Source organism: Suncus etruscus, chromosome 15, assembly GCF_024139225.1.
Source record: "Suncus etruscus isolate mSunEtr1 chromosome 15, mSunEtr1.pri.cur, whole genome shotgun sequence".
Lineage (NCBI taxonomy): Eukaryota > Metazoa > Chordata > Mammalia > Eulipotyphla > Soricidae > Suncus > Suncus etruscus.
The window spans coordinates 59343549-59369748 of NC_064862.1; the positions used below are offsets into that span (position 1 = coordinate 59343549).

At 50.6% G+C, this 26200-nt stretch overlaps 1 protein-coding gene across 4 annotated transcripts; it reads right to left on the minus strand.

Moving 5' to 3' along the window:
- Nucleotides 1-427: 427 nt before the first annotated feature.
- Nucleotides 428-25152, minus strand: FBXL19 (F-box and leucine rich repeat protein 19). Of its 4 annotated transcripts, none has more exons than XM_049789110.1 (11): nt 24993-25152; nt 23874-24074; nt 21455-21598; nt 21264-21350; nt 20960-21178; nt 20429-20461; nt 18738-19249; nt 5718-5881; nt 5466-5627; nt 1031-1249; nt 428-935 (listed from the first exon to the last, which is right to left on the minus strand). In XM_049789110.1, the coding sequence occupies exons 2-11, from the start codon at nt 24048-24050 to the stop codon at nt 757-759; spliced, it is 1896 nt and encodes a 631-aa protein (XP_049645067.1). In that variant the 5' UTR covers nt 24051-24074; nt 24993-25152; the 3' UTR covers nt 428-756. The 4 variants fall into 4 exon arrangements, with proteins under 4 accessions (XP_049645067.1, XP_049645066.1, XP_049645068.1 ...); XM_049789109.1 differs by having other exon boundaries at nt 20300-20461; XM_049789111.1 differs by lacking the exon at nt 20429-20461.
- Nucleotides 25153-26200: the final 1048 nt, after the last annotated feature.

Here is a 26200-nt window from a genome sequence, read left to right on the forward strand (position 1 = left end):
TGAATGTTCAAGTATTGTGCGGGGAGGCAGATAGGGGGCTGGGGTACCCCTCACTACTCCCCTGGGCCGCGCTGAACGCGGGTAGGCCTGTGGCCCCACTCCTAGCATTAGCTGCCATTGTCAGTGACGTTCAAGGAGTCAAGGTTGGGGGGAAAGAACTGAAATCTGGGGAGACAGAAGAGGGGTGACCCCCACACCTGCTTTTGTCCCACCCCTCACTCAGCCCTGGCTTTATCCCTAGTTCCCCAAGTCCCCCACCTCTGACAACTGGATCCCCAATTGCTCCCCTACTTTCCTTTTTTGGCCCCCCACCCCCCAATCCAAGTATCTGGTCGCTGTTCCCTGAACCCTTGGTGGTCTGCTTTCAGTCCCTGCCCCAGATCCTCCACCTCCCCAGCCCCCCCTACTCCCAGTATCCTTTCCCCAATTTCCCTCCCTCAAACTTGCACCTTAACCCCCCTCCCACCATCCCTTTGGCTCAGCACCCCCCCAGTACCTCTGACCCACTCCCCCCAGGGGATGGACAATGAAGCAGGTAGAGGGGGAAGGGGATGGGAAGGAGAGACCCCCAGAGATATCAGTGCAGGGGGTAGAGGGGGGGAGGCTGGCTCAAGTCCCTGGGCAGGAGTTCCAAGTCATAAAACTCAGAAACCCCAAGTTATGAGGTGGGTAACCTGGCCTCCTGGCAGGGGTGAAATGAAGGCCTGAGGTCCAGGCTCCTAGTAAGTCCTGGGGGAAGATGGGGGCACCCAACAACTAGCTGTCCTTGAGAAGTAACTTCTCCTCGGGGCAGCGGAAGGGACCAGGGGGTCCAGCAGCTGCCAGTCGGGCACAAGCTTCAGGTGAGAGCTGACGGCAGGAGCGCAGATCTAGGCGGCGCAGGCGAGGGCAGCGACGGAACAGCGGGAGACAGTGGTCCGTGAGGCGATGACAACCTGGGTGGGACATTGGGCACTGACTGAGAGCAGGGAAGGAGAGCAGGAGGTAGGTACCAAACATGGGGGACAACACAACAAGACACCATGCTTACCAGCAAGATTGAGGTGTACCAGGGTCTCTCGGAGCGGGGAGGTGGGCGCGGTAAGAAGGTGGACACTGGGATCCCCAACATGGGCGCAGTGACTGAGGTCCAGGGCACTCAGCTGGGGCGCATGGCGCAGCAGGAGCCGCAGGGAGGCATCTGTGAGCTCCAGGCCTGCCAGGCGTAGCTCTGCTACCCCTTGCAGCCGCCCACGGCTCTCCGTTTGACCTGCACAGCAGGTAAGAGGTTACCATTCCTGGCTGCTCCTGTCCAGACCAGTCAGGTCTCTATACTCATTCTTCATCACTCCAAACCCAAAATGGAGCCTCAGCTTGCCTTCTCTGAATAGGCTGTTCTTTTCCTAAAACCTACAGAACTCTGGGCCAGAGAGATAGCATGTAGATAGGGCATTTGCCTTGCATGCAGAAGGACGGTGGTTTGAATCCCAGCAGCCCATATGGTCCCCCGAGCCTGCCAGGAGAGATTTCTGAGCACAGAGCCAATAGTAACCCCTGAGTGTTGCCAGGTGTGACCCAAAAAACAAAAAAACAAAAAAGAAAAACAAAAACACCCACAGTACTCCTAAATCCACTGCTCACAATGCCTCCTCAATGAGACCGCCATGATTACTCCAGTTGAAACTGACACTTCACATTTTCCTATCCCTTCCTACCTTCTTCTGTGGCTTTTTCTTTGGGTTGAAGGGAGAGTAGCACTTTATCTGTCATCTGTCTTTTTTCTCTTCTTTTACTAGGCACATACATACATATACAAGAAACACATCTTAGGAGTAAGTTCACTCTGGTTTGATTCTGCTTGTTTGGGGAGGAATTATGGACGACACCCAGTGATGCTCAGGAATCACTCCTAGTTCTGAGCTCAGGGATCACTCCTCCCTCATCAGTCTTTCCGTATGTGCTGACAGGGATTGAACCCAGGTTAGCCTGTGCAAGGCAAGTGCCCTTCCCACTGGACTATCTCTCCAACCCACAAGCAGTTAGTTCACTTTAATCCACTCTCCTGAGGATGTGGAAGACTCACTAGATTAAGAACTACTGGGGTCAGCCAGTCAATTGGTTTTTGGCCCTCAGAGCATGACCAGGTGTGATCGAAAAACAAACAAAGAAGACAAAAACAAAATTATAAAGAAAAACATGGGGCCGGAGAGATAGCATGGAGGTAAGGCGTTTGCCTTTCATGCAGTAGGTCAGTGGTTCGAATCCCGGCATCCCATATGGTCCCCCGAGCCTGCCAGAAGCAATTTCTGAGCGTAGAGCCAGGAGTAACCCCTGAACGCTGCCAGGTGTGACCCAAAAACAAAAAACAAAAAAACAAAAAAAAAGAAAGAAAAGAAAAACATAAAGTGAATTCCTTGTTCCACCTGGGGGGAAGAGTTACATTTTTCTAAAAAACTCTCTGATGAGGCTAAAGCAATAATACAGCATGTAGGGCATTTACCTAGGTTCTATCCCTGGCACTCCGAATAGTCTTCCTGAGACCACCCAGAGTGATCCCTGAGTAGAAAGTCTGTGATCTGATTGACTACCATGTCCAAACTCCTACCATGCTACACTCTGCCTCCCAGATCCTAGGCTGGGCCATTAGTAAATTGAAATCTGATGTTACAAAGAAACAAATTACAATATTTTTTCCTGTTGTTAGTTGGCTGGGGTGTGTAGGTGCATCATACTCAGTGATCTTCAGGGCCTATTCCTAGTTCTGTGTTCACTGTATTCACCAGAGACCTCTATGTGGTGCCAGGGATCAGATGGAGCTGCACACCAGCTCCTTACTAGCCTTACTTCCTGTAGTATCTCCCCAGCTTTATATAACTGTCTTACAGAGTCTACATAGTATTAAACTTTTTGGGGGGGCTGGGGGCACACCCAGAAGCATCAGGAATTACTACTCCTGGCAGATTTGGGGGGCCATAAGGGATACCAGGAGTCGAATTCGGTTGGCCACGTAAAAAGCAAACACCCTATCCACTGTGCTGTTGCTCTGGCCCCAGTATTAAACATTTCTTAAATTAATGACTAATGCTATGAAAAGGACTTTGGGGAGGATAGTGCTATGAATTGAATCCAAGGACTTATACAAGCAAGGCCAGTGAGCTATCTTCAAAGGACACCACAAGAGGTTTTTTTTAGGCTGGAGTTGGGGCACAGTTTGGGTCATGCCTGGCAATGCTCAGGGGCTATTCTTAACTAGTTCAAGAGTGATCCCTGGCAGTGCTCAGGAGCAACCCCTAGCAGTGCTCAAAGTGATCCTACATGGTCCCATGGATTAGAACCAGAGTTATAACAGCTGCTGCTATATGCAAAGAAAGTGTCTTACCTCTGGGTGCTATCTTTCTGAACCCTAAAAGAACTTTTTGAGTTTTGGGCCACAACTTTTGATACAAAGGGTCTGGTTTCAGCAGTGCTCAGGGGACCACGCAGAGTCATATTGGGTTGGGGGACTGAAATGAACCTGGAGCTCCCACATACAAAGCATATGCTCCAACTCTATAAACTCTCTCTATAACCACCAGAAGGACTTTTTGGTTAACTTTTGGCTCACATCTAGCAATAAGGCTCAAGGGTCATTCCAAGCAGAGCCAGGGATCAGACTCAAGCTTTCTTTTCTTTTTTGGTTTTTGGACCACACCCAGTGATGTTCAGTGGTTACTCCTGGCTCTGTGCTCAGAAATTGCTCCTGGCAGGCTCAGAGACCATATGGGATGCCAGGGATCGAACCCAGGTTGGCCGTGTGCAAGGCAAACACCCTATTCACTGTGCTATTGCTCTGGCCCCCGAGACTCATGCTTTTTTGTTGGAAAACCTGTGCTATAGCTCACTGAACTCCTCTTTAGTTCAAGGGTATCTGCATAAAGAAAATTAGAACCAGTCTCAGTTTTCAGCATCACCTTTGCCAAAATGGGCATGTGTGTGCGCACGTGCACACAGACACCCTTTTATTTGGTAGGTCACACCCAGCAGTGCTCAGGGGTTACTCCTGGCTTTGCGCTCAGAAATCGCTCCTGCAGGCTCAGAGGACCATATGGGATGTCGGGGATCGAACCAGGGTCTGTCCTGTGTGGCCACATGCAAGGCAAAAACACCCTACCACTGTGCTATCACTCTAGCTCCCACACACAACCTTTTTAATTTTTTTGGCTACACCCAGTAATGCTCAGGGGTTAGTCCTGGTGGTGCTGATCATCAAACCAGAGGCAGCTATGTGCAAGGCCCTGTACTATGACTCCAGCTATACACGTATCTTTCTTTAACTGCAGCTACCACACTATTCCTATGTCTCTTCTTTCTAGGCCTTGGGTTCCAGGATGTGAACAGGGCTAGCTCCTGGCCTGACTATAGAAAATTTAACAATAAATCCGTTGGTGAATAACCTGGGTCTGACTCAGGAAAAAAGATCACTAGTCTCATTGGGAGATGAGGCTATCCTCCAAATACAACTTTCCAGTTGGTTCCCTCCTTCAATCAAAGTTTCATCCCTTATAAGGTAAGAGGGCTCAGGGGTCTAAACTGCAGTTCAACCATAGTTTTTCTGGATCCACACTTCATTCATTCTTGGCAACAGCTGCAGTTTCCTCTAGAGAAGAACCTTCCTCTGAAAGTGCCTACCAGAACCTTCCCAAAGAGATCCTGACTTCTCCTAGAATTCTTTTTTTGTTTGTTTTTTGTTTTGGGGTCACACCCAGCGGTGTGTGCTACTGGCTCTATGCTCAGAATCGCTCCTGGCAGACACAGGGGACCACAAGGGATGCCGAGGTTCAAACCACCCACCATCCGTCCTGGATCAACTGCATGCAAGGCAAATGCACTACCACTGTGCTATCTCTTCAGCCCTGTGTGTTTTGTTTGCCACACCCTGGGCACTCAGGGGTTACTCCTGGCTCTGCGCTCAGAATTGCTCCTGGCTTGGGGGATCATATGGAATGCCAGGGATTAAACCTGCATCCATCCTGGGTCAGCTGCATGCAAGTCAAATGCCCTATTGCTGTGCTACCACTCTGGCCCCTTCTAGAGTTCTTTTAATTTTGTTTTTGTTTTTGTTTTTTTGGGTCACACCCGGCAGCGTTCAGGGGTTACTCCTGGCTCTATGCTCAGAAATCGCTCTTGGAAGACTCAGGGGACTATATGGGATGCTGGGATTTGAGCCACCATCCTTCTGCATGCAAGGCAAATGCCTTACCTCCATGCTATCTCTCTGACACACACCCCCCTTCTAGAATTCTTATGCCATCCTCTCTATATTCAATAAAGTTATTTTATCATGTAATTCTTGGTTCCCTGGCTTACAGGAGCAATCTCCTGTTTCCTTAGCTCTGATCACAAGATCTACTATACTTACTAACATCCAACACGAGTCAGAAGAGACTTTGGTGGTATCAACCACCACCGCACCCCCCTCATTCTACACATGCCAACTAATGCCGCACCCGGTTTGGTATCTGGTGGAGGCAGCAGCAGCTCCCGGAGCTGGGAGTCTTTGACATCCTCGATCCAGCGGAGGTCCAAGAGTCGCAGGGCTGGCAGTGGGGCTGAGCCCAGGGCAGAGACGGAGAGCCAGGAGCAGCCAGAGAGCACCAACTCCTGCAGGCCTGAAGAGAAGTCAAAAAGCCGGTACTGGGGGACCCTGCCCAAGTCTGTGCCTTTCTTCCCACTGTCCTCACCTCATCACCCCATCCTACCTTGCAGTCGGTTCAGAAGCCACATGAGCTGCTTTTTGGAGACACCTGTCCAACTGAGGTCCAGGGCTCGGGGCTGGCGCCGAACCACACCACTGAGCATGGGTGGGGTCAGGGACTTTCTCCTGCTCAGGTCCATTCGAGGCCATAGACGCTTGTCATAGCACCTGTCCAGCCACAAGGGGGTGAGAGAGTTACAGAGACCTGAGGCCTCAGTTCTCAGAAGCTGACAAGGCTCCCCCCATTCAACCTTGACAGGAGCTCTCCTGTGGGTCAGGCAGGGAGTAAGAAGGTCCCAGGCCACATGTCTGAGTTTGAGGCTCAACTCCATCACTTAACTGGATATAAGACCCTGGGCAAGTCCATTCCTCTCCCAAAGCCTTCAAGGCCTCATTTATAAAATGAAGATAATGAGTGCCTGTAAGATCAAATAAGGTCATTATAGTTTGTGGATCTTACAGTTTACAAGTTTTGCCAAACACACACATACCATACACACTCATCTGATGTAACACCAAAGGGTATGTCAGCTGCTTCCACCCACCAAACTCAGATTTCTCAGATCACCCTAAGTTACAGCACTTCTTAATTTCTCCTCCATTAATCTCTGCCCTGGATACACATACATGTGTATGTGACTTGTTATGCATGCTGGGATCAAATGCACGCACTTTCTTACAGACCCATGCATGTGTCCAGCCCCTATATGAGCCCATCTCAAAGTGATACCTGGTTGCACTTGGGAAGCCCTGGAATATCTCATACCAGAGCTTTGAACCAGGATCAGCTGCATTTCAAGGCAAGTGCCTAAAACCCTTACATCATCTCTGATTTTCTCATTCTAATTTTTGTTTTAGAGTCAGCACTGGGGGCCACTAGGGCCACATACTGGAGGCCAATCACTGTGACACTTGAGAGTAAACTCAGGATTCTGTCTGTACAGTCCAGCCCTCTCAGGCCATATTACCCATCTTGAAGGCCAGAGGCCCAAGATTTAAGGATTTGATTCATAGCCTCACAGTCCTATTCTGTTTCTTTTTGTTTTGGGGGGTCTTTTTTTGGGGGGGGGTCACACCCAGTGGCACTCAAGAGTTACTCCTGGCTCTGTGCTCAGAAGTCACTCCTGGCAGGCTCAGGGGACCATATAGGATGCCAGGATTTGAACCAGGTTGGCCTGGTTGAACTGTGTTGGCCACATGCAAGGCAAATGCCTTACCACTGTGCTGTTGTTCCAGCCACTCTATTCTATTTTCTTATTTCTGAGCTTGCAGGTCTGCGATCACTCATGAAACTACTGAGATCTCTTTGGGCTGCTTTTCTTTTCTTCTTCTTTTTTTTTTTACGGGGTGGGGGGGTGGGGGGGAGCATACCTGACAATGATCAGGGACTGTTCCTGGCTCTGCACTCAGAAATCACTCCTGGTAGTACTCAAAGGACCATATGGGATGCTGAATTTCAAACTCAGGCTGACCACTATAAGGGAAGCGCCCTACCCACTGTGCTATCTCTCCAGCCATTTTCTCTTTTTTGATAACTGTGTCTCCCCCTCCAATTAAAATTGAGCCATCATAAAGTGCATTTCCAATGCCTCGCACTACGCCAGGTGCACAGTGAGCTGCACATCTGTTGAATCACTTGAATGCTCATGCTAGCAGATGTAGCTGAAATCCTGAATTGACTCACTATTACTGGAAGATTTCTGAAGGGTTCTTTTTATGTTCCAGTACTCTAGGTTAGAGCAGTGATCCCAAACCTGAATAATAGCACCTGGCTGAAATTTCATAACCCTATTATGTTCTATTTCTTATTAGGAGTAAACAGGGGGTTTTGGGGGGGGCCTCACTCAGCAGCGCTCAGGGATTACTCCTGGCTCTGCACTCAGAAGTTGCTCTTGGCAGGCTCGGGGATAATATGAAATGCTGAGAATTGTCCGGGTCTGTCCCAGGTTAGAAGTGTGCAAAGCAAATGCCCTACTGCTGTGCTATCGCTTGGGTCAGGGAGTAAACAGTTTAGATGAAACAATATTGTTTTCTAGTGCAAATCAACTTTTTTTTTTTCCTGCAATTTGGTTCACACCCAGCAGCACTCAGAGGTCAAAACCAGCAAAACATGGGAGACCATGCAGTGCCAAAGATCAAACTCAGGGCTCCCGCAGCATAGCCTTTTCAATCATTTTTTCCAGAGGCCTAGAGGGGGGGGGGTGTCACAGGCGTGGTGGCGTGTACAAGTGGAATCTAAAGCTATGTTCTACAGAAAAGCAGCTAACACATGATGGGACTGGGAATCACTGCTCTACTAGGGTGCAAGAAGGTAAAGTCCTTCAAAGTAGGGAGTGTGGAGGTGGGATGGGGGTGTAAGCTAGAGTTTTCTGGCACCCCCTTGCTGCTTCTGACACAGCTCATCTAGCAGGCATTCTTGTGGCTTTAGGTTACCTCCTAAAGACAATTTGTTAACAGATACAATAGCAACTAAACGTATCTTTTTAAAGATACAATTAGCAAACACTTGACACAACTTTTTTTCTTTTTTGACACAACTTCTTCCCTCTGCTCCACCTGCTACCCCTATGCCCCTCCTGATGTTCCTGTCTCTCCCACTCCTGAGTCCTTTTTTTTTCTTTCCTTCTCCTTTTTGTTGTTTGTTTCTGAACCACACACAGAAATGCTCAGGGCTTACTCCTGGCTCTACAGCCAGGGATTACTCCTGATGGTGCTCAGAGAATATAGGCCGCTAAAGATCAAACCTGGGTTGGCATGCAAAGCATGTGCCAAACCTGATGCTCTATCTCTCCAGCCCCATCCTTTTTATCTTTTAGAGAAACCCATACAGCAGTGCTCAGGGATTACTCCTGGCTCTGTGCTCAGGGATCATTCCTCAGGGTGCTTGGGGAATCATATGCAGGGCTAGGAATCAAACTGGGGTTGGCAATACAAAACATAAGTACCTAAACTGCTTCGTCAGCCCAGCAAAAGGAAAAAATACCACATTCTACTCTCAGTTCAGCTTCAGCCACTATATTCTGCCATTTTCCCCTTTATTTATTTTTTTTTCGGATCACACCCGTTTGATGCTCAGGGGTTACTCCTGGCTAAGTGCTCAGAAATTGCCCCTGGCTTGGGGGGGACCATATGGGATGCTGGGGGATCGAACCGCGGTCCTTCCTTGGCTAGCGCTAGCAAGGCAGACACCTTGCCTCTAGCGCCACCTCGCCGGCCCCCATTTTCCCCTTTATACTCAATAAAATAAGCTCCATTCAAAATGATCTCACCAAAAAAGTAATTCTTTCTTTTCTTTTTTGGGGGAGTGGGGGGGTTGGGCCACACCTGGTGACAGTTAGGAATTACTCCTGGCTTATGTGCTCAGAAATTGCTCCTGGCTTGATGCCGAGGATCCAACCAAGGTTCGCCCTGGGTCAGACGTGCAAGGCAAATGCCCTACCACTGCGCTATCACTCCAGCCCCCCAAAATAATTATTTTTTCTGGTTTTTGGGCCACATTTAGTGACGCCCAGAGGTTTCTCCTGGCTCTGCACTCAGGAATCACACCGCGTGCAAGGCATACGCTCTATCCTCTATGCTATCGCTTTGACCAAAACAAAACAAAACAAAAAAACAGTACTTGTTTAAAAGTATTTGTGCCATATAAGGCAGTGCTCAGAGAACCATGTGCAGTGCCAGGAATCAAACCTCAAACTAAGCAGGCAAAGCATATATTCAATCCCACTGAGATATCTCTCTAGCCTTTATGCCCAGTTTTTTAAAAATAAAAATAATAGGGGCCAAAGTCATAGTGTAGCAGGTAGGGCATCTGCCTTGCACATGGCTGACCCAAGTATGATCCCTAGTGTTCCATATGGTCCCCTGAGCCCACCAATAAGAGCCAGGAGTAACCCCTGAGCACTGTCAGATGTGGCCCAAAAAGTAAAAAAAAATTTTTTTTAGTTTAAAATTTTTTAATTTTAAGAAAAATTAGAGTGAAAAACTAAACAGGAGTCTAGAGATAATATAACAGGTAAGACACTTGTGTTACATGCAGCCAATCAGTTTAATCCCTAGCACTATCAGGATTGATGGCCCCTGAGCACAGAGTCAGAAGTGAGCTCTGAACCAAAAGGATATGCACCCAAAACAACAAAAAAATGTTTAATCAACGTTGACCCAATTTTGAGTCCTAGATCAAATGTTGCTGCCACCAACTGTACCAAATAAGAACCTTCCCCATTGTTTCTGAATTTTATTCCATAAGAGACAAGGCATAGCACACAATGTCTTTTTTTTGTTGTTTTTGGTTTTTTGTTTTTTGGGTCACACCAGGCAGTGCTCAGGGGTTACTCCTGGCTCTACACTCAGAAATCGCTCCTGGCAGGCTCTGGGGATCATAAGGGATACCAGGATTCGAACCATTGTCCTTTTGCATGCAAGGCAAATGCCTTACCTTTATGCTATCTCTCCAGCCCAATCAGTCCAGATCCTTCAAAGCTCACATTTAGGGGCCAGAGAGAAAGTACAGGGGCTACATTATATGTTTTGCATGTGGCAAGCCTGTTTGATCCCTGACAGAGTCCATTGAGCATCACTGAATACAGTGCTGGAGGCCCTAGCACTCACTGCTAGGGTAGTCCAGGTATCCCTAGTGGTGAGGGCTTAAGAAGAAGCATGTCTTTGGGCCCTGGCATTGAACTGCTGAGCACCACTTGGGATGGACGCCCACACAAGGACAACACTCAGCCCAGTGATGACAGTTTCAAGACTTATCCCTTGATTGTTCTTGGCTAGAAATTTGTGTTCTTCTGCCACTGTGTGGCCAGCCACTAAGTTTTTATTTATTTATTTATTTATTTATTTATTTATTTATTTTATTATTTTCTTTGTTTTGGGGGCCTCACATGGCAGTGATCAGGGGTTACTCCTGACTTTATGCTCAAAAATTGCTCCTGTCAAGATTGGGGGACCATATGGGATGTCAGAAATATAACCCAAGTCGTCCCGGGTTGGCCACATGCAAGGCAAAAGCCCTACAATTATGCTATCTCTCCAGCCCCCAGCCACTATGTTTAAACCTCAGTGCATGGTCTGCTGCAGTCAGGTTCAATCTCTGATACCACATGCTTGAGCACCATCAGAACAATTCCTAACCAGAGAGTCAGGAGGAGCCCCTAAGCACCATCAAGTATGGTCTATAAACAAAACCAAAACATAAAAACACAAATACAAACTAATCAATAAAGCTCAGAGTGGCAACCAACAGTCAACCACAACCCTATCTCCACTGGGCCATTCCCAGAATCCCCAGATTGGAATCCCCAGAAACCAAGCATAAAAAAAAATGTCAGAGTCAACAGAAGGACTAGAACAGAGGCCTTCAGAAAAGATACTGCCTGACTGGAAAATGAGGAAAAAGGAGTCATTTCCATGGAGGAGAGGAGAGGGGAAGACAAGAGGTGTGTGTGCATGTGGATGGGGAAGAACCGAGGTCCAGGCACAGAGAAATTAGAGCGCCAAGAATCTCAGGTATCCCAAATAATGAGAGTAATAATGGTGGTGATGACCATGACACTAATAACATGTTTATGGAAGGCTTACTGTGTCTCAGAAACTGTTCCTTATTTAATCTCCATTTAACCTCCCAGTCCCCCTAGGAAATAAATACTGTCATTACACACCTCTTTCTAAAGGAGTTAGGAAAATAAAGCCTAGAGAGGTTAAAACTTTTTGTGGGCCAGAGCAATAGCACAGTAGGGAGAGTGTGTATGCCTTGCACTCAGCTGATCTGGGTTTGATCCTCAGCATCTCATATGGTTCCCTAAAAATGCCAGGCATAATTTCTGAGCACAGAAATAACCCCTGAGCATGGCAGATGTGGCCTAAACAAATAAACAAAAAAGGTGTTTGGTGGCTACTCTTGGCTTGGGGTTCTTGGGGGGGGGGGGGGTCGGTCCATGCAGTTCCAAGGATTGAACCAGGGCTCCTTCATTCAAAACATACAATCTAGTCTTCTCTGTCACCTCTCTGACCCAACATAATAAACACTAGCAACTTCAAGGGGCAGGAGATACAGGAGGGCAAGATTCAATCCCCAATACCAACCACATGGTCCCATAAGCACCAGACGGAGCAACTTTCAAGAAAGAGGCACTGAGAGGGAGTGGCCTCTGAATGTTACTAGTTATGCCCCCAATACCAAAAATAAAGAAACTTGGTCAAGATCCTTTAACTACTAAGTGATACCCAAGCCAGGACTTGAACACATCTGGTTTGGCTCGAGTAGTCTAAGCTCTAAATGGAGAAGTGGTGGGGCAAGTGTTGGGAACTAGTGCCATGCCAGAGAAAGCCAGATGCCAGGCTGAGCTGCTGTGTTTAGAGCCAGGAGAACAATATGATCTGTGAAGCTCTGGATCTCAGTTCTGCTAAAAGGGAACTTAGGCAAATCACTGTTCTACTGTTAGTTAGCTTCTACCAAATAGTGCTACAAAGATGAAGGGAGGTAGCTCAGGAGGTACTTAGTGCAGTCAGTAGTCATGCCCAAAGTCCAGCAAGATTGTGGGAAGTCCTATTAAAAAGACCTTGGAATGGGGCCGAAGCAGTGGCACAAGTGGTAAGGCATCTATCTGCCTTGCCCACACTAGCTTCGGATGGACTGAAGTTCGATCCCCCGATACCCCAGATGTTCCCCCAAGCCAGCAGCAATTTCTGAGCGCGTATCTGGGAGTAATCTTAAGAGTAACACACCAGGTGTGGCCCCAAAACAAAAACAAACAAACAAAAAGAGACCCTGGAAAGGTTATTTGGGGGGTAGAAGGTTGGGGTTGGATTTGGAGGCAATGTCCAATGGTGACCAGGGGTAACCAAAGACTGTAACCAGGGTCAGTTGCATGCAAAGTCAATGCCTTCATCCCTGTACTATCCCTGTAAAGGATCTTTCTTTTGTTTGTTTTTGGGGCCACACTGGGTTTATTCTAAACACTAAGGGTTTATTCCCTGCTCCGCACTCAGGAATTATTCCAGGAATCATATGGAATGCTGGGGACTGAACCCGGGATCACAGCATTGTACCCACTATACAGTCTCTCCCAGGTGGAAAGGACTTTGTAAGCTGGGGAATGACTTTAAAGCTAGAGACAGGAATGTTTAAGGTGTGCCCTCATTAAGGGAGTGGGACTTGATGTCCAAGTGTATTCACCCATTCATTTTCTCCTTTTTTTTTTTTTTTTTGGTTTTTTTTTTTTTGGGCCATACCCTGTGACGCTCAGGGGTTACTCCTGGCTATGCGCTCAGAAGTTGCTCCTGGCTTCTTGGGGGACCATATGGGACGCCGGGGGATCGAACCGCGGTCCGTCCTAGGCTAGCGCAGGCAAGGCAGGCACCTTACCTCCAGCGCCACCGCCCGGCCCCTCATTTTCTCCTTTTAACTCACCATTTCACTTTCAGCCAACCTACTAAACCTACCTCCAAAATCTGAAATTTCAGGGGTTGGAGTGATAACAGCAGGAAGGGTATTTGCCTTGCATGTGGCCAACCAGGATCCAAACCCCAGCCCCACAAGGAGTGATCCCTGAGCACAAAGTCAGTTCTTCCCACTCAGGTCTCTGTACCACTACTGTCCACTCCAATTTGTCAATCTTTACTCCCAATCCTGACTGGCCTTTGATCCTGTTCTATTGTTTCCTCTGCCATCCTCTTAGCCATACCTCCAAAATTCTAACACTCTTCCTTACAAATCAGCTCCTCAAAATCACCTCTCCTAGTCCACTATCCCCTTACTCCTGGTTAGTCGCTTTACCTCCTGGTGCCCATAGAACAGGGCCCGGAGAGATAGCACAGCGGCGTTTGCCTTGCAAGCAGCTGATCCAGGACCAAAGGTGGTTGGTTCGAATCCCAGTGTCCCATATGGTCCCCCGTGCCTGCCAGGAGCTATTTCTGAGCAGACAGCCAGGAGTAACCCCTGAGCACCGCCGGGTGTGGCCCAAAAACCAAAAAAAAAAAAAAAGAAAAAGAAAATAAGAGGCCCATGGGGGCCAGAGTGATAGCACAATAGCAGAGCATTTTTGTCTTGCAGCCGACCCAGGATGGACCCAGGTTTGATCCACAGGATCCCATCTGGCCCCCCACATCTTCTCCAGGAGTGATTTCTGAATGCAGAGCCATGAGTAACCCCCGAGCGCCTCTGAGTTTGGCCCGATAACAAAACAAAACAAAACAAAAAAAGAAAATAAGAGGCCCATAGCAAACAGACCAATAGCCTGCTTAGGAGCTAAAATCCTCAACTCCACATGATTCGAATTTATCCCCTCCTGTAGCACAGCCAAAGCATCAAGGCCTCCCTCCATGTAGGAAAGGTAACTGACACTTTGTCTTCTCCATGACCTTCTACCAATACCCAGTAAGTCGCCATCATTATTCACCCAACTTAATTCGAGCAGGACTTCTTGCAAACTGGGTAAGAATTGCCAGAAACTCCTGGATTCATTACATGGTTGAGTTTGAATTGATTTTTGGACAGTGAGCCTTCAGAAACCTTTTACTGTTGCTAAATTTTTCACAATCCCTCTATTCAGTTAGGTGATTCCACAGAGGGTCAAGATCTACAGCTTGGGGGCCGGAGAGATAGCATGGAGGTAAGGCGTTTGCCTTTCATGCAGGAGGTCATCGGTTCGAATCCCGGCACCCCATATGGTCCCCTGTGCCTGCCAGGAGCAATTTCTGAGCCTGGAGCCAGGAATAACCCCTGAGCACTGCCAGGTGTGACCCAAAAACCAAAAAAAAAAAAAAAAAAAAAAAAAAAAGATCTACAGCTTGAGAAGCTAGACTTCAGGGCATATTTCTACCTTAAAACTTCTCTTTATCCAATTCACAAATCTGGATGTCCTGCATTTGCCCCCACCCCCCTTTCCTTAATGCTGAGGTCAAAAGCTTCCATCAGGGACCAGATAGTACAGCAGGTAGGACAACAGGAAGATGCTTGCCTTGCAAACAACAGACCTGGGTTTTGTCCCTGACATCCATATTGTTGGTTTTACAACTTATTTTTCCCCTAATCTGGCTTCCTGCCCCTTCCTTCCTCTTTACATATCAAAAAGACTCACTCACCTAGGCCCAATAGTTCTAGATAAGTCTTCTGTCTGCCACCTCCCCTCCCCCCCAATTGTGGTTTGGTACTTAACAAAAACAAAAAATAGACAGCTCAGTTTTGTTTGTTTGTTTTTGGATTTTGGGCCACACCCAGTGATGCTCAGGGGTCACTCCTGGCTTGAGGGACCATATGGGACGCCAGGGGATCTAACCACGATCTGTCCTAGGCTAGCGCTGGCAAGGCAGACACCTTACCTCTAGCGCCACCTCGCAGGTCCTGACAGCTCAGTTTTAAGGGTTGCTCTCTCTCCCTCCTTCCTACTGGAGGTCGAAAATTTCCCTACCTTTCACCCTCATTTGGTCTGGTTTGTTTCTCAGGCAACATCTACTCTAGAACCATTTTTCCTGGGGTTGGATTATAGCATGTAGAGTCACACACAATATGGTGCCCCAAATCCTCCAGGAGTGATTCCTAAGCACAAAACCATGAGTAACCTGAGCACAGCTGAGTGTGGCCCCCAAAACTAAAACAAAAGCTCCCATCAGAACTAGACATTCCTTTTTTCTTCTGCTAATTCTTCATATCCTGGCCTACATGACCAAAGGTGAACACTGTGCTGTCCCCAGAAACTTGCTCTTCCCCCAGCATTTCTGAATTCAGGAACCAGCATATAGTTGGTTCATCCAGACTAGTGGGCCAGAAATTCAGTTGAAAGTCACCCTACAAGAGATAGCATCGAGATAAGGCATTTGCCTTTCATGCAGAAGGTCATTGGTTCTAATCCCGGCATCTACCACCACCCCCCACCAAGCCTGCCAGGAGCGATTTCTGAGGGTGGAGCCAGGAGTAACACCTGAGTGCTGCCGGGTGTGAACCAAAAAAGAAAGTCACCCTACTACTCCCTAAGCGATTTAGTTACCAAATTAAAATCATTCTGTTTCCTAAAAAGTTCTCAAACTGACAGGAGTGAAGCCTTGCATATGGCCAACCCAAGTTGGATCCTTGGCATCCCATATGGTTCCCCTAGCCCACCAGGAGTGATTCCTGAATGAAGAGGCAGGAGTAAGCCTGAGCACCATTGAGTATGGCCAAAAATTCATTCATTCATTCATTAAAGAGATGAATAAAGCTCTCAAGCTGGGAATCACCTGTACCCCATTGCTACTACTTCTATGCCCAGGCTCCTGAAGGTCTGTCTCACTATGTCTCCTCAGACTACCCTCACACTTCTCATTGAAATCCACCACCTGACTGTTTATGCTGTGTTTCACAAGAACCAGTTCGTTGAATCTTCCCAGGCAGGTATTACTATGAACCTCATGAAGACTGAGGCCCTGGGAGGAACAGTAAGCACACGTAGCCAAAGGTTAGGCAGCAAGTGTAGGAGGAGTCAGAGATGGGGAGGCCAGGGGCAGATGGCCCACGCTGGAAATCACGGTGTAATTCCACTCTCCTCCATCCACTCCCATACACAGAACCACTGTAGACCTCCGCCCCTTTGCTACCCACAATGGTTGGCTTCAGTAAAGAGGCCTCAGCAAAAATTCCCTCAATACAAGCAAGGGTGGGAATCCCTAGGGAACTGTAGTAACAATTTGCTTCTATGTTGCAGGTTGACTAGAAGCTCAAGGGCATTGGACTGTACAGATAGTACGGCAGCAGGGCATTTGCCTTGCATGCAGCCGATTCAGGGCAGATGGCGGTTTGAATCCCAGTATCCCATATGGTCCCTATGCCTGGCAGGATTTCTGAGCACAGAGCCAGGAGTAACCCGAGTGATGCTGGGTGTGACACACACCCACCACCCCCCCCCCACCACCCCCCGCCCAAAAAAAAGAAGAAGCTCATGGGCATAGTTTTGAGTTCTAAGATTTTCAACCATCAGGGGCCTGGACTAGTGCCTGCCTACAGAAAAGCACTGAGTAAAAAGTTATAAAGCAGCTGAATGTATATATGGCAGACCTTGCTCAAGTAGAAATAGTTATAAGTAACAAATAATTAATATATATATATGCCATATAAGTAAAAATATTGGCGTTAAATTGGGTGTGGCCCCAAAACAAAACCAAAAAAGGTTGAAAACCACTTTTCAAGGATTCCCTTTAAGTAAATATTTTAACTGGTTATATTTAGGACATGAGGTAGTTTCTCTTTGCCAGGTTCTAACCTCAGTTCTTACCTACAAAAATCATGAAAGGTTGGCTAGAGAGCTAACTCTAAGAGGTATAGTGTATGGGGAGGGGGGGTAGATATCTCCAATGTATCCAGCTTCTCCCTGGCTTTATACTCAGGGATCATTCTTTTTTTTTTTTTTTTTTCCTTTTTGGGCCACACCCAGTGATGCTCAGGGCTTACTCCTGGCTATGCGCTCAGAAATCGCTCCCCGCTTGGGGGACCATATGGAACGCTGGGGGATTGAACCATGTTCTGTCCTAGGTTAGCGTGTGCAAGGCAAATGCCCTACCACTTGCGCCAGCTCTCCGGCCCCTTAAGGATCATTCTTAGCAGTACTTGGGGGACTATATGGAGTATCAGGGATTAAACCCAGGTCAGGCACATACAAGACAAATGCCCTACCCACTCGCTGTCCAGTTGCAGTATGCTTTTAGCACAAGGCCTAGATTGATCCCTGGCATCACACACAGAGTATAATCAGCACTACCAGGGATAGCACAAAATAAATAAAAAATCCAGTGCTTTAGTTATTTTGGTTCTACAAGAGAACAGAGACACAAGATTTTAAGAAAATGACACAACAGCATGATGCTGTGACGAAGACAATGAAAGCACAGTAGCACTCCCCTACAGAATGTTCAGCTCCTTTGCTGCCCAACAGGGAGTAATGTGTCCACGCCTCATTTACAGGAAGACACAGAGGACTGGCATCTGAGTCCAGTCACAAACCTACATGGTGACTCTGTGTCCTTCATTCCCTCAAGGCAGCAGCTATCATGGGGAGCAAATCTTTCAGCCCCAGACCTCTTACTAGCACCCTCTACCTGGGAAAAAGAACATGAAAATGCTTATTTACTAAAATCTTTTGAGCTCCTGCATTGCCCTCTTTGTTCTATTCTTGGGACACATAATGAAACAGTAAGTGAAGGAAACATAAAAGGGAATGAATGAAGGCTTGTCTCACACATGCACGTGCACACCGTATCTCGGGGAACAGTGCTGCAGAAATTAGTGGCAAAGGGAAAGAATCAGTCATGGGGCAGGAGCAAAGAAGAAGACCAAGGAGGATGACCATCATCTGTGAACAAACAAGATTCAGGAAACACTGCAGAAAGGGGAAAATAGGCAAAGGATGTGGATGGTGGCTCTGGGATATGAATAATTATCAGAAAAATCTGGATAGTCCAAGTATCCTGTGAGAGTACCAGGGCACCTCTCAAAGGGCTTTTTGAGGCAAAATAGAAACAGAAGTAAGGATGCAAAAAGATGAGGTGAATGACTGGACAGTTAACACTAAGCCTGGCACCTGCTAAACATTTTTAAATGATAGTTACTGAAAGAAAAGATTCTGATGCCAGAGGCCTATGTTTAAATTTCTGGGGCTGGAGATAGCATGGAGGCAAGGCGTTTGCCTTGCATGCAGAAGGACAGAGGTTTGAATCCCCACATCCCATATGATCCCCTGAGCCTGCCGGGAGCGATCTCTGAGTGTAGAGCCAGGAATAACCTCTGAGCGCTGTCGGGTGTGACCCAAACACCAAAAAATAAATAAATTTCTGGTTCTACAGCTTCCTCTCACACGACCTTAACCTCAGTTTCACCCACATAAAGGAAATCACAATACCCACTTCACAAAACTGTTGTGAGGATGAAATAGGCCCATCTATGAAAAACACAGAAATCCTCAAGTCTCCTATCACGTCCATGCTATGAAGGCCTCGGGACAAGAGTGAGGTCACACTGCAAACGAAGAGCACTGGACCAGTCTAGGCCACTCACCAGCGGCTCCAAGTCCGGCAGACTCGCATGCAAATGCACAGCTCTCGGGGCCCAAGGTGCTGGAAGACACGTAGCCAGGCGGCACGGGGCAAGGGGTGGTCGGATCCAGCAGCCAACGGCAATGTGTCAGGCTCAGGGCTTCGAGGTGGTGGCCGTACCACATGCCGCTCCAGCTGTGGGGGCCGGGGCGGTGGGGCAGGGCCCAGGGGCCAGCTGAGGAGGGGCCCCCCACTGCCAGGGCGCACAGCCCTCCGCCCGCCTCGGTTCTCCTTCTCGCCTGAGCTGCCCCGGGCTGGCCGTCGCCCGTTCCGGGCCTCCCCAGGGGCCTCATCCTCACTCATCGATGTGCCTGATGAGTCAGAATCAGAGTCGGAGTCGGAGGAGGATGAAGAGGTGTCGGGCACCCGCTCTAGCAGCTGGCACATCCGCTTGAAACGCTCTAGCTTCTCCCTCTGTGGTGATGGAGATGGCACCGCTGGGCCCTCGGCAGTGGCCAAAGGTGGTTTCGGTTTCTGTAGGGAGATAAGTGGGGGCTGTTCTAGGGTCTGGCAGTGTGTACCCACCCCCCTTCCCCAAAGGAGTGGTCAGGGAAGAGCCCAGGGGAGTCCTGATTTCCAGTCCTGGCTGTGCTCCGGAGGGTGTGACCCTCAGCCAAGCTTTGCCCTGCTCTCAATTGCTTCCTTATCTGTCATATGAAGGCACCGAAGAATTAAAAGTTTCATTGGTTTCATAGTGTCTGAATTTCCCAAAGAATGAAGGAATAAAAATTTGAAACCCAGTTTTGAGTACTGGCTTGAAAATCATCCCATGCCTTTTTACATGGCACACTGGGCAAGATGGTGCCGGTAAGGAAGGGACCTTGGAAGAGGAGGGATGATCCCCTGGCGCCAGGCAGGGCCTACTCTACATGCTGCCCCCCTACATCCTCACAGGCTCAGGTGAAGGGGCAACTTGCACCACTGTCTTCTCCAACCTGAAGAAACAGGCTCAGAAATTTAGGCCCAAGGTTACAGACAAAGGGCAACGGCAGGGTTTGAATACAACCAAGGAACAGTGTCAGTGCAAAATAAAACTGGAATTCCAGCTTTGCTGTGTGACCTGACACAAGTCTTTTAACCCTCTGAGCCTAATTTTCCTTGAATCTGGGTACATCTGAGTCTATAGAGTTCCTTTATTATCATTAGCTGTAAACAATTCCATGGGGTAGGTGGATAAGGTTGGCAGTATCATCACCATTTCATGGTTGAGCAAACTAAGGCTCAGAGTGGCTCATTTGCAAGACCATGAAGGGCCTAATTGGACACAGCTGCTTCCCCTTTAAAGGTTGGTAAAGATGAGGCAAACAAGTCAGATGAGTTCAAGGGTTCTTGGAAGTGAGGAACTCCTGCCCTGCCCTGCCCTGCCCAAACCGCTCTCCCCTCTACTCTTCCAAGGGTTCCAATGCCCCTCATGGCGAAGTAGGACGGGGCAGGACAAGATGAGCAGGAAGGTACAACTCTGTCTCTGGGTGGAGGGTGGGGCAAGGAGAGGTGGGAGAGGGAGGGAAGAGGTCCCAGGCACACCTCCCAGTTCTCGGGAGGGAGCCCAGGGTGGCAGGATGAAAAAGCCTGGCTCGGATTCAGAACCCTGGGGGGCAGAAGGCCTGGGCCGCCTAGGTCCGATCCTCGGAGGAGGCAGGCATCTCCACCCACCTTCTTCAGGTGCCTTTCTCGGCCTCCTTTCACCTACCAGGGTAAGAGGAAGATATGGGACGGAGAGACCCCATTAGGCCCTCGTTCACGTAACTAAGATCCATGCCCTCTTGTTAAAACTACAAATCCCAGAAACCCCCATCTCAGGAAGAACTCTGAGCATGCTCACCTTGCAACCAGTGTCTTGGCTCACTGAGCATGCTCTCATCTCCTTTTTCTCCCCCCTCAGGCCCTTTCCAGCCCCTCCTTCCTCCACTGTGGTAGCTCCGGTGAGCATGCTCTCTTCCTCCTCCCTAATATACCCAGGGCTCCAAAGCGTCCCTGCCCAGCGCCAGTTGCACCTCACCTGTGCCTCTTCCTCCATACTGAACATGCTCCATCCTCCCCGCCCCCACAACTCCTGTACCTCATCTCCCTGGGGAAAACCCTAGGAGCACAGCCTTCCAGGCCCACCCTCCCCTCCCCCAAAGGAAGAACTACAGCTCCCAGAATCCCTTGGGCTGGACCTAGTGAGCATGCTCCCCGGCTCACCTTTTTCCTTGGGGTAGGGGGCTCATTCCCTGCCTCCCTCTCTTTTCTTTTGGGGGGCCCAGGCACGTCCTCTGAGGGAGGCCCAGCAGGTAGGGGGCCCTTACGCCTGGGCGGGGGTGGAGGAAGCGGAGGCTCCTCCGTCAGCTTCCATCCACTCCCCAGGCTGGCGCCCTCCTCTCCGTTGTCAGCCCTGCGGCGGCCTGGTCCCTCACCTGAGTCCTGGGAAGATGGAACCTGGGGGTGAGACCCTGGACCGCTCCCCAAACCACACCGACCCAGCACCCAGCCTGAGCTTTACTCCTACCTTGCTGGTCCGGCCTTCCTGGGTACAGCGAGGGCATTCCCAGCAATTGGGGATCTCTGCATTGATGACACCCTCAGCCTTCCCCATCTGTAGGCAGAGGGCAGGGAGTGGATGGAGGGCCCCATTCAATCCAGAGCTAGCATTCCCCAATCGTCTGTTCCTCCCCACATGCCAGGATCCAGGGCCATCACCTTCAGGCAGCCGGGGTGGACGATCTCGTTGCAGATTGTACACTCCATGAGGCTCAAACCAAATTTCTCCTCTTCTCCCTCCACTGTGTCCTCCTTCCCAGCCTCCCCACACAAGAGGCATACAGCTGTGTGTGGGAGCACGGGCTGTGGGGGAAAAGGGAGTCAGGGACCCAAAGGCAAAACCTGAGGAAAGACCCTTCCTTCTGGGCACCCTGACCAACTAATGAATGAGGTTAAGAAATCATGGGCAGGCAGCAGGAGCCACACTACAGTAGGCCCCTTGCCTTGCACGTGGCTGACCTGAGTTGGATCCCCTGTACCCCATATGGCCCCAAGTCAGTCAGGAGTGATTCCTGAGCATAGAACCTGAGTATGCCCTGAGCACTGTAGGGTGTGGTCTCAAAACAAAAATACAAAAAGTGATCATAGGGCGCTTGCCTTACATGGAGCCAACTAGGTTCAATCCCTAATCAAGCCCCTGCTGGAGTGATAACTGAGCACAGCAGGGTGTGGCCCAAAAACAAAAACAAGAAACCATAGGCATAGCTGAATTTATGACTTTCTTGGCAATATGACCTTAGACCACTAATTTCTCCTTATGTCCCTGCCCATCTGTTTTTATTGTTTGTTTGTTTTGGGTCACACCGGGCAGTGCTCAGGGGTTACTCCTGGCTCTATGCTCTAAAATCGCTCCTGACAGGCTCGAGGGACCATATTGGATGCCGGGATTCAAACCACTGTCCTTCTACATGTAAGGCAAACGCTTTAACTCCATGCTCTCTCTCTGGCCCCCATCTGTAAAATGGTACTAGGACATTTTCCCTTGTAGAACCTTGTAAGAATGAGAAGCCAAGAGGCATTCGATACATAGTTATCACTGCTGCAATTTTTGTAACTGGGTCTAGGGCCTCAGTGACCCTGAAACTGTAGCTATTTTGGGGGAGGAAGAGAGACCGTAAGCAAACATGTATCAATATTCAGAGAGCTACAGCAATGGGGCAAGTTGTTTAAGGGTAATTTTTGTTTTGGTTTGGTTTGGTTTTTGGGTCACTCCCGGAGCACTCAGGAGTTACTCCTGGCTCTGTGCTCAGAAATTGCTCCTGGCAGGCTCGTGGGGGGGGGGACCATCTGGGATGCTAGATTATAACCCAGGTCCGTTTTGTGTTGGCTCCTGTGTTGGCTTCGTACAAGACAAATGCCTTACTGCTGTGCTATCGCTCCTGTCCCATTTAAGGGTAATTCTTGTTTATTCAACAGGCAATCAGGGTTGCTCTAGACCCCATAAAGAGTCCAGTTTCGGCACGATCTTTGGGAACATTAGGACAACTGGCTGGTCCTAGGAAAAGGAGGCTTTTAAACAGTATGACTTTAGAAAGTAGATATAATTCTGAGTAACAAGGTGGGAGGCTGAAGGTTCTAAGAAATAGGGCCAAGTGATAGCACAGCAATAGGGCATTTGTCTTGCAGCAGCCGATCAAGGATAGACTCCAGTTTGATTCCCAGCATCCCATATGGTCCTCCGAGCCTGCCAGGACCGATTTCTGAGCACAGAGCCAGGAGTAACCCCTGAACACCACCGAGTGTGACCCAAAAAATGAAAAAGGGGGGAGGGGCCAAAGAAGCAGCAAACAGGAAAAGAAAGCCTAAAGTTAGGCAAGGAGTGGGGACAAAGGAAGAGGTGGACTGTGGATGCAGAAACTCCCCAGGAAACTATATAGCTGGAGGGAAAACGGTGGCAGTGGTAGAGACTAAGGCCAGGGCCCTCTCACTCTACAGGGTGGCCACAGGACACGGCTCCTCATGGTTACCAGAGAAAAGCTGCTCTATGGAGTCCAAGCAGCCTAGAGAACCCGGAAGGCGAGGAAGAAACCTTCATTGGTGATGGAGCTGCATGGGGGCCTTCCATGGCATCTTTGTTTCAGTGCCATTGTTTCAAGTCGGTAAAGGAAATATTCTACAGACAAGATCCAAGGAGGTTCAAAGTGATTTGTTCAAGGTCACACAAAGGGTAAACTTTGCCTCAAATCCAGGAGTCTACTGCAGGGGTGAGGAAGAGGGCAAAGACGGGTAATACCTAGTCCCAGTTGCCTGTTCTGGGGAGGCCCCCAGATACATGGGATACTTGTAGGTATCTGTGGAGGCTGAGTTTTCTGTGGGTCTGTGACTCTTAAGACCAAAAACAAATGGAGGGAGTTAAACTGAGGTGGTTTTCTATGCATCCTCACACCAGCACCACCATCCAACTGGAGCTGTGGATAAAACTGGAGGGCCTGGTGCGTATATAAGCTAGTGAGCTTATATATATAAGCCAATGAGGCAATGAGTAACAGTAACTTTCTAGCACACTAAAAAATCATCCAGAAAAGCATTTGAGCCAGTTGGGGAAGGTGTTCAGCCGGAGGAGCAGAAGGGAACTCACGGCAGTGCACTGCCGAAGCAGGCACGACTGCTTCATGCGCCCGGGCCCCCCAAACTTCTTCATGTCTCGGCAGAAGTGGCAGTCCCCGCACTCAGTTCGCACACAGGCCCGGCAGCGGCGGCAGCGGGTTCGGCGTCGGCGCGCTCCGGCCCCCGGCCCCCGGCTGCTCGACGACATTGGGGGCGTCAGCAACGCCGAGGGCTGTGGGTGAATGGTGTCAGGGTTAGATGGGCCCTTCGGGGCTCTGGGCAAACCATCCCCACTCTCAGGCAGCCAGAGCTTGCCCATCTTCCCAAGCAGAGGAGGAACAGGGAGGTCACCCCACCTGCCAGGGGTGCAACCCCTCTCACCTGGCTTCCTGGTCCCTGCTCTAACTCAGCCTAAGGGATGGAAACAGAGTCTAAGGGCCTTCCACTGACACCCCCCACCAAGGCTGATGCCAATTCTTCCCATCATGCACACACAGTGCACCTGAAAAGCCCCAGGTTCTCCCCAGTATATCCACAGATTCCTGGGGAGGGCGAGGGGACGTCAAACCTATCACTCCTTTCTCAAACTACCACCCAGTCTCTCTAGCTATCCCCCAAACCTAGATCTCCACGGACGGGCAGATAGATAGATGGACGCAATGAGCTTCTTGCCTCCTGGGAGCCGGAGGACAGCCTAAGAAACCTCCAAGAGTCCTAGGATCTAAAATTCCGGCTTGACACGCCACACGCCTTAGGGTGGGGAGGCCCACTCCCCAAGCTGTCTCCATCCCTAATTGTCCAGAGTCCCTAGGGCTAAGCCTTCCCAAGGAAATCGTAGATCCCAGAGATCCCAAGAGCCCAGAGACTCGGCAGGCCCGGAGGGTCTTACCCCGGCTTCCCCCTTGGCAGGAACTTGCAGACCCCTCCAGAGGGAAGGGGCTCCCGGGGAGGAGCCGGGCCGGGGTCGCGAGGGCATGCGGGGTGTGGGGAGGAAGCCCCGCTCCCCGGGGCGCAGAGGTAGCAGGAAGGAGGGCTGGGACGCGACCGGGGCCGGAGCCCGAGGGTGAGGCTGGGGGCGGGGAGGAGGCGGCCGGGCGGGATGAATGGGAGTGGGAGCTGCCCGGGGCTGGGCCGGCGCCGCGGGACCCACCTCACACGTGTCCCGGGAGCCATCTCTCCCTTCTCGGCAGCTCCCGGCGGGTCGGCGGCCATCGGCGGCGGGGGGGCCGGGCGGCGCGGGGCGCGGGACGCTCAGAACGCCGGGGTCCACGGCCCCCCGAGGGCGCTCGGCCCCTCCCTCCGGCGGCGAGTGCAGATGGGGGGCGCCGGGGGCGAGGCCCTCCCACGGGCCACGGCGAGGCCCTTCCAGGAGGAGGTCCTGCTCTGGGGGGCTCAGGCCCTCGGCCCCCCCAGGCCACCGGGGGCTCCTCGGGCGCAGGGTGCTCCGCTTCGGCCCGGGCCCCGCTCAATTAGGGGGTCCGAGTCCAGCTCCCCTCCCCCGCCCCCGCCCCGCCTCTCCCCCTCGGCGTCCCCGGACCTTTAACCGGCCCCCGGCTCGCCCCCCACAGTCCAGCCCAGGGGTCCAGGGCCGGGCCCGGACCCCCCACCGTTTCCGGGGTTCAGGCCCCGCCCACCGCCGGTTCCCGGGGAGGGGGGGGTCCCAGTAACCTGCCCCCCTCCCCTGGGCCCGCCCCCGGACTGCGGCCCCCTGCCCGACGCCTACGGGTGGAGAAGAGGGGGTGAAGGAAGCGGCTCCGGCCCCGCCCCCCAGCCCGCGCGCGCCCCCGCCCTCGCCCCTCCCCCCAGCGCGAGACCCTCCGGAGGGAGAGATTTAAATAAAATTTGAATAAGCCCCCTTCCTCAGGCAGGCGGTGGCAGGGAGGGATGGAAGGGAGCAGGGAAAGGGGAGGGGGCAATCGGGGTGCCTCAGCCCCCCTGGTCCCCCGGCCCCGCGCTGCTTCGGCCCGGGGCCCTGGCCGCCTCTCTCATCCCTCCTGATCTCCTTCCTCCTTCCTCCTCTCTTCCCTACCCCTCCCTCCTCCTTCCCTCCTCCTCCTCCTTGCTCCCTCCTTCTTCCAGAGGAACCCCGCCCCCCGCCCCCTCCGGCCCCACCGCCTCCACTTTCTAGGACCGACTCGCGCGGGGCACGGCGGGTGTTGTAGTCCCGTAGGCGCCGATGCTACCACGGAAACAATGGGACGCTGAGGGCAGCGAGGACTACAAACAAGATGACGGAGGGCGTGCCGAGTCGGGAGCGGAGGATTCTGGGATTTGTAGTCCCGCTGCCCGAGGCTTCCCGCGGTAGTGCATAGAGGCCCGGGAACGCGGACTACAAACAAGATGGCTCTCTTCTTGGAC

What these genes read in the sequence shown, in the direction of transcription:
- FBXL19 (XM_049789109.1), bottom strand. Translation starts at nt 24,050, where the DNA reads ATGTCGTCGAGCAGCCGGGGGCCGGGGGCCGGAGCGCGCCGACGCCGA. An exon ending in TCCCTCCCGAGAACTGGGAG is followed by an intron (nt 19,250 to 20,299) that starts GTGTGCCTGGGA and finishes ATCTCCCTACAG; the next exon opens with AAACCGAAACCACCTTTGGC. An exon ending in TGCCGGACTTGGAGCCGCTG is followed by an intron (nt 5,882 to 18,737) that starts GTGAGTGGCCTA and finishes GTGGCTGGACAG; the next exon opens with GTGCTATGACAAGCGTCTAT.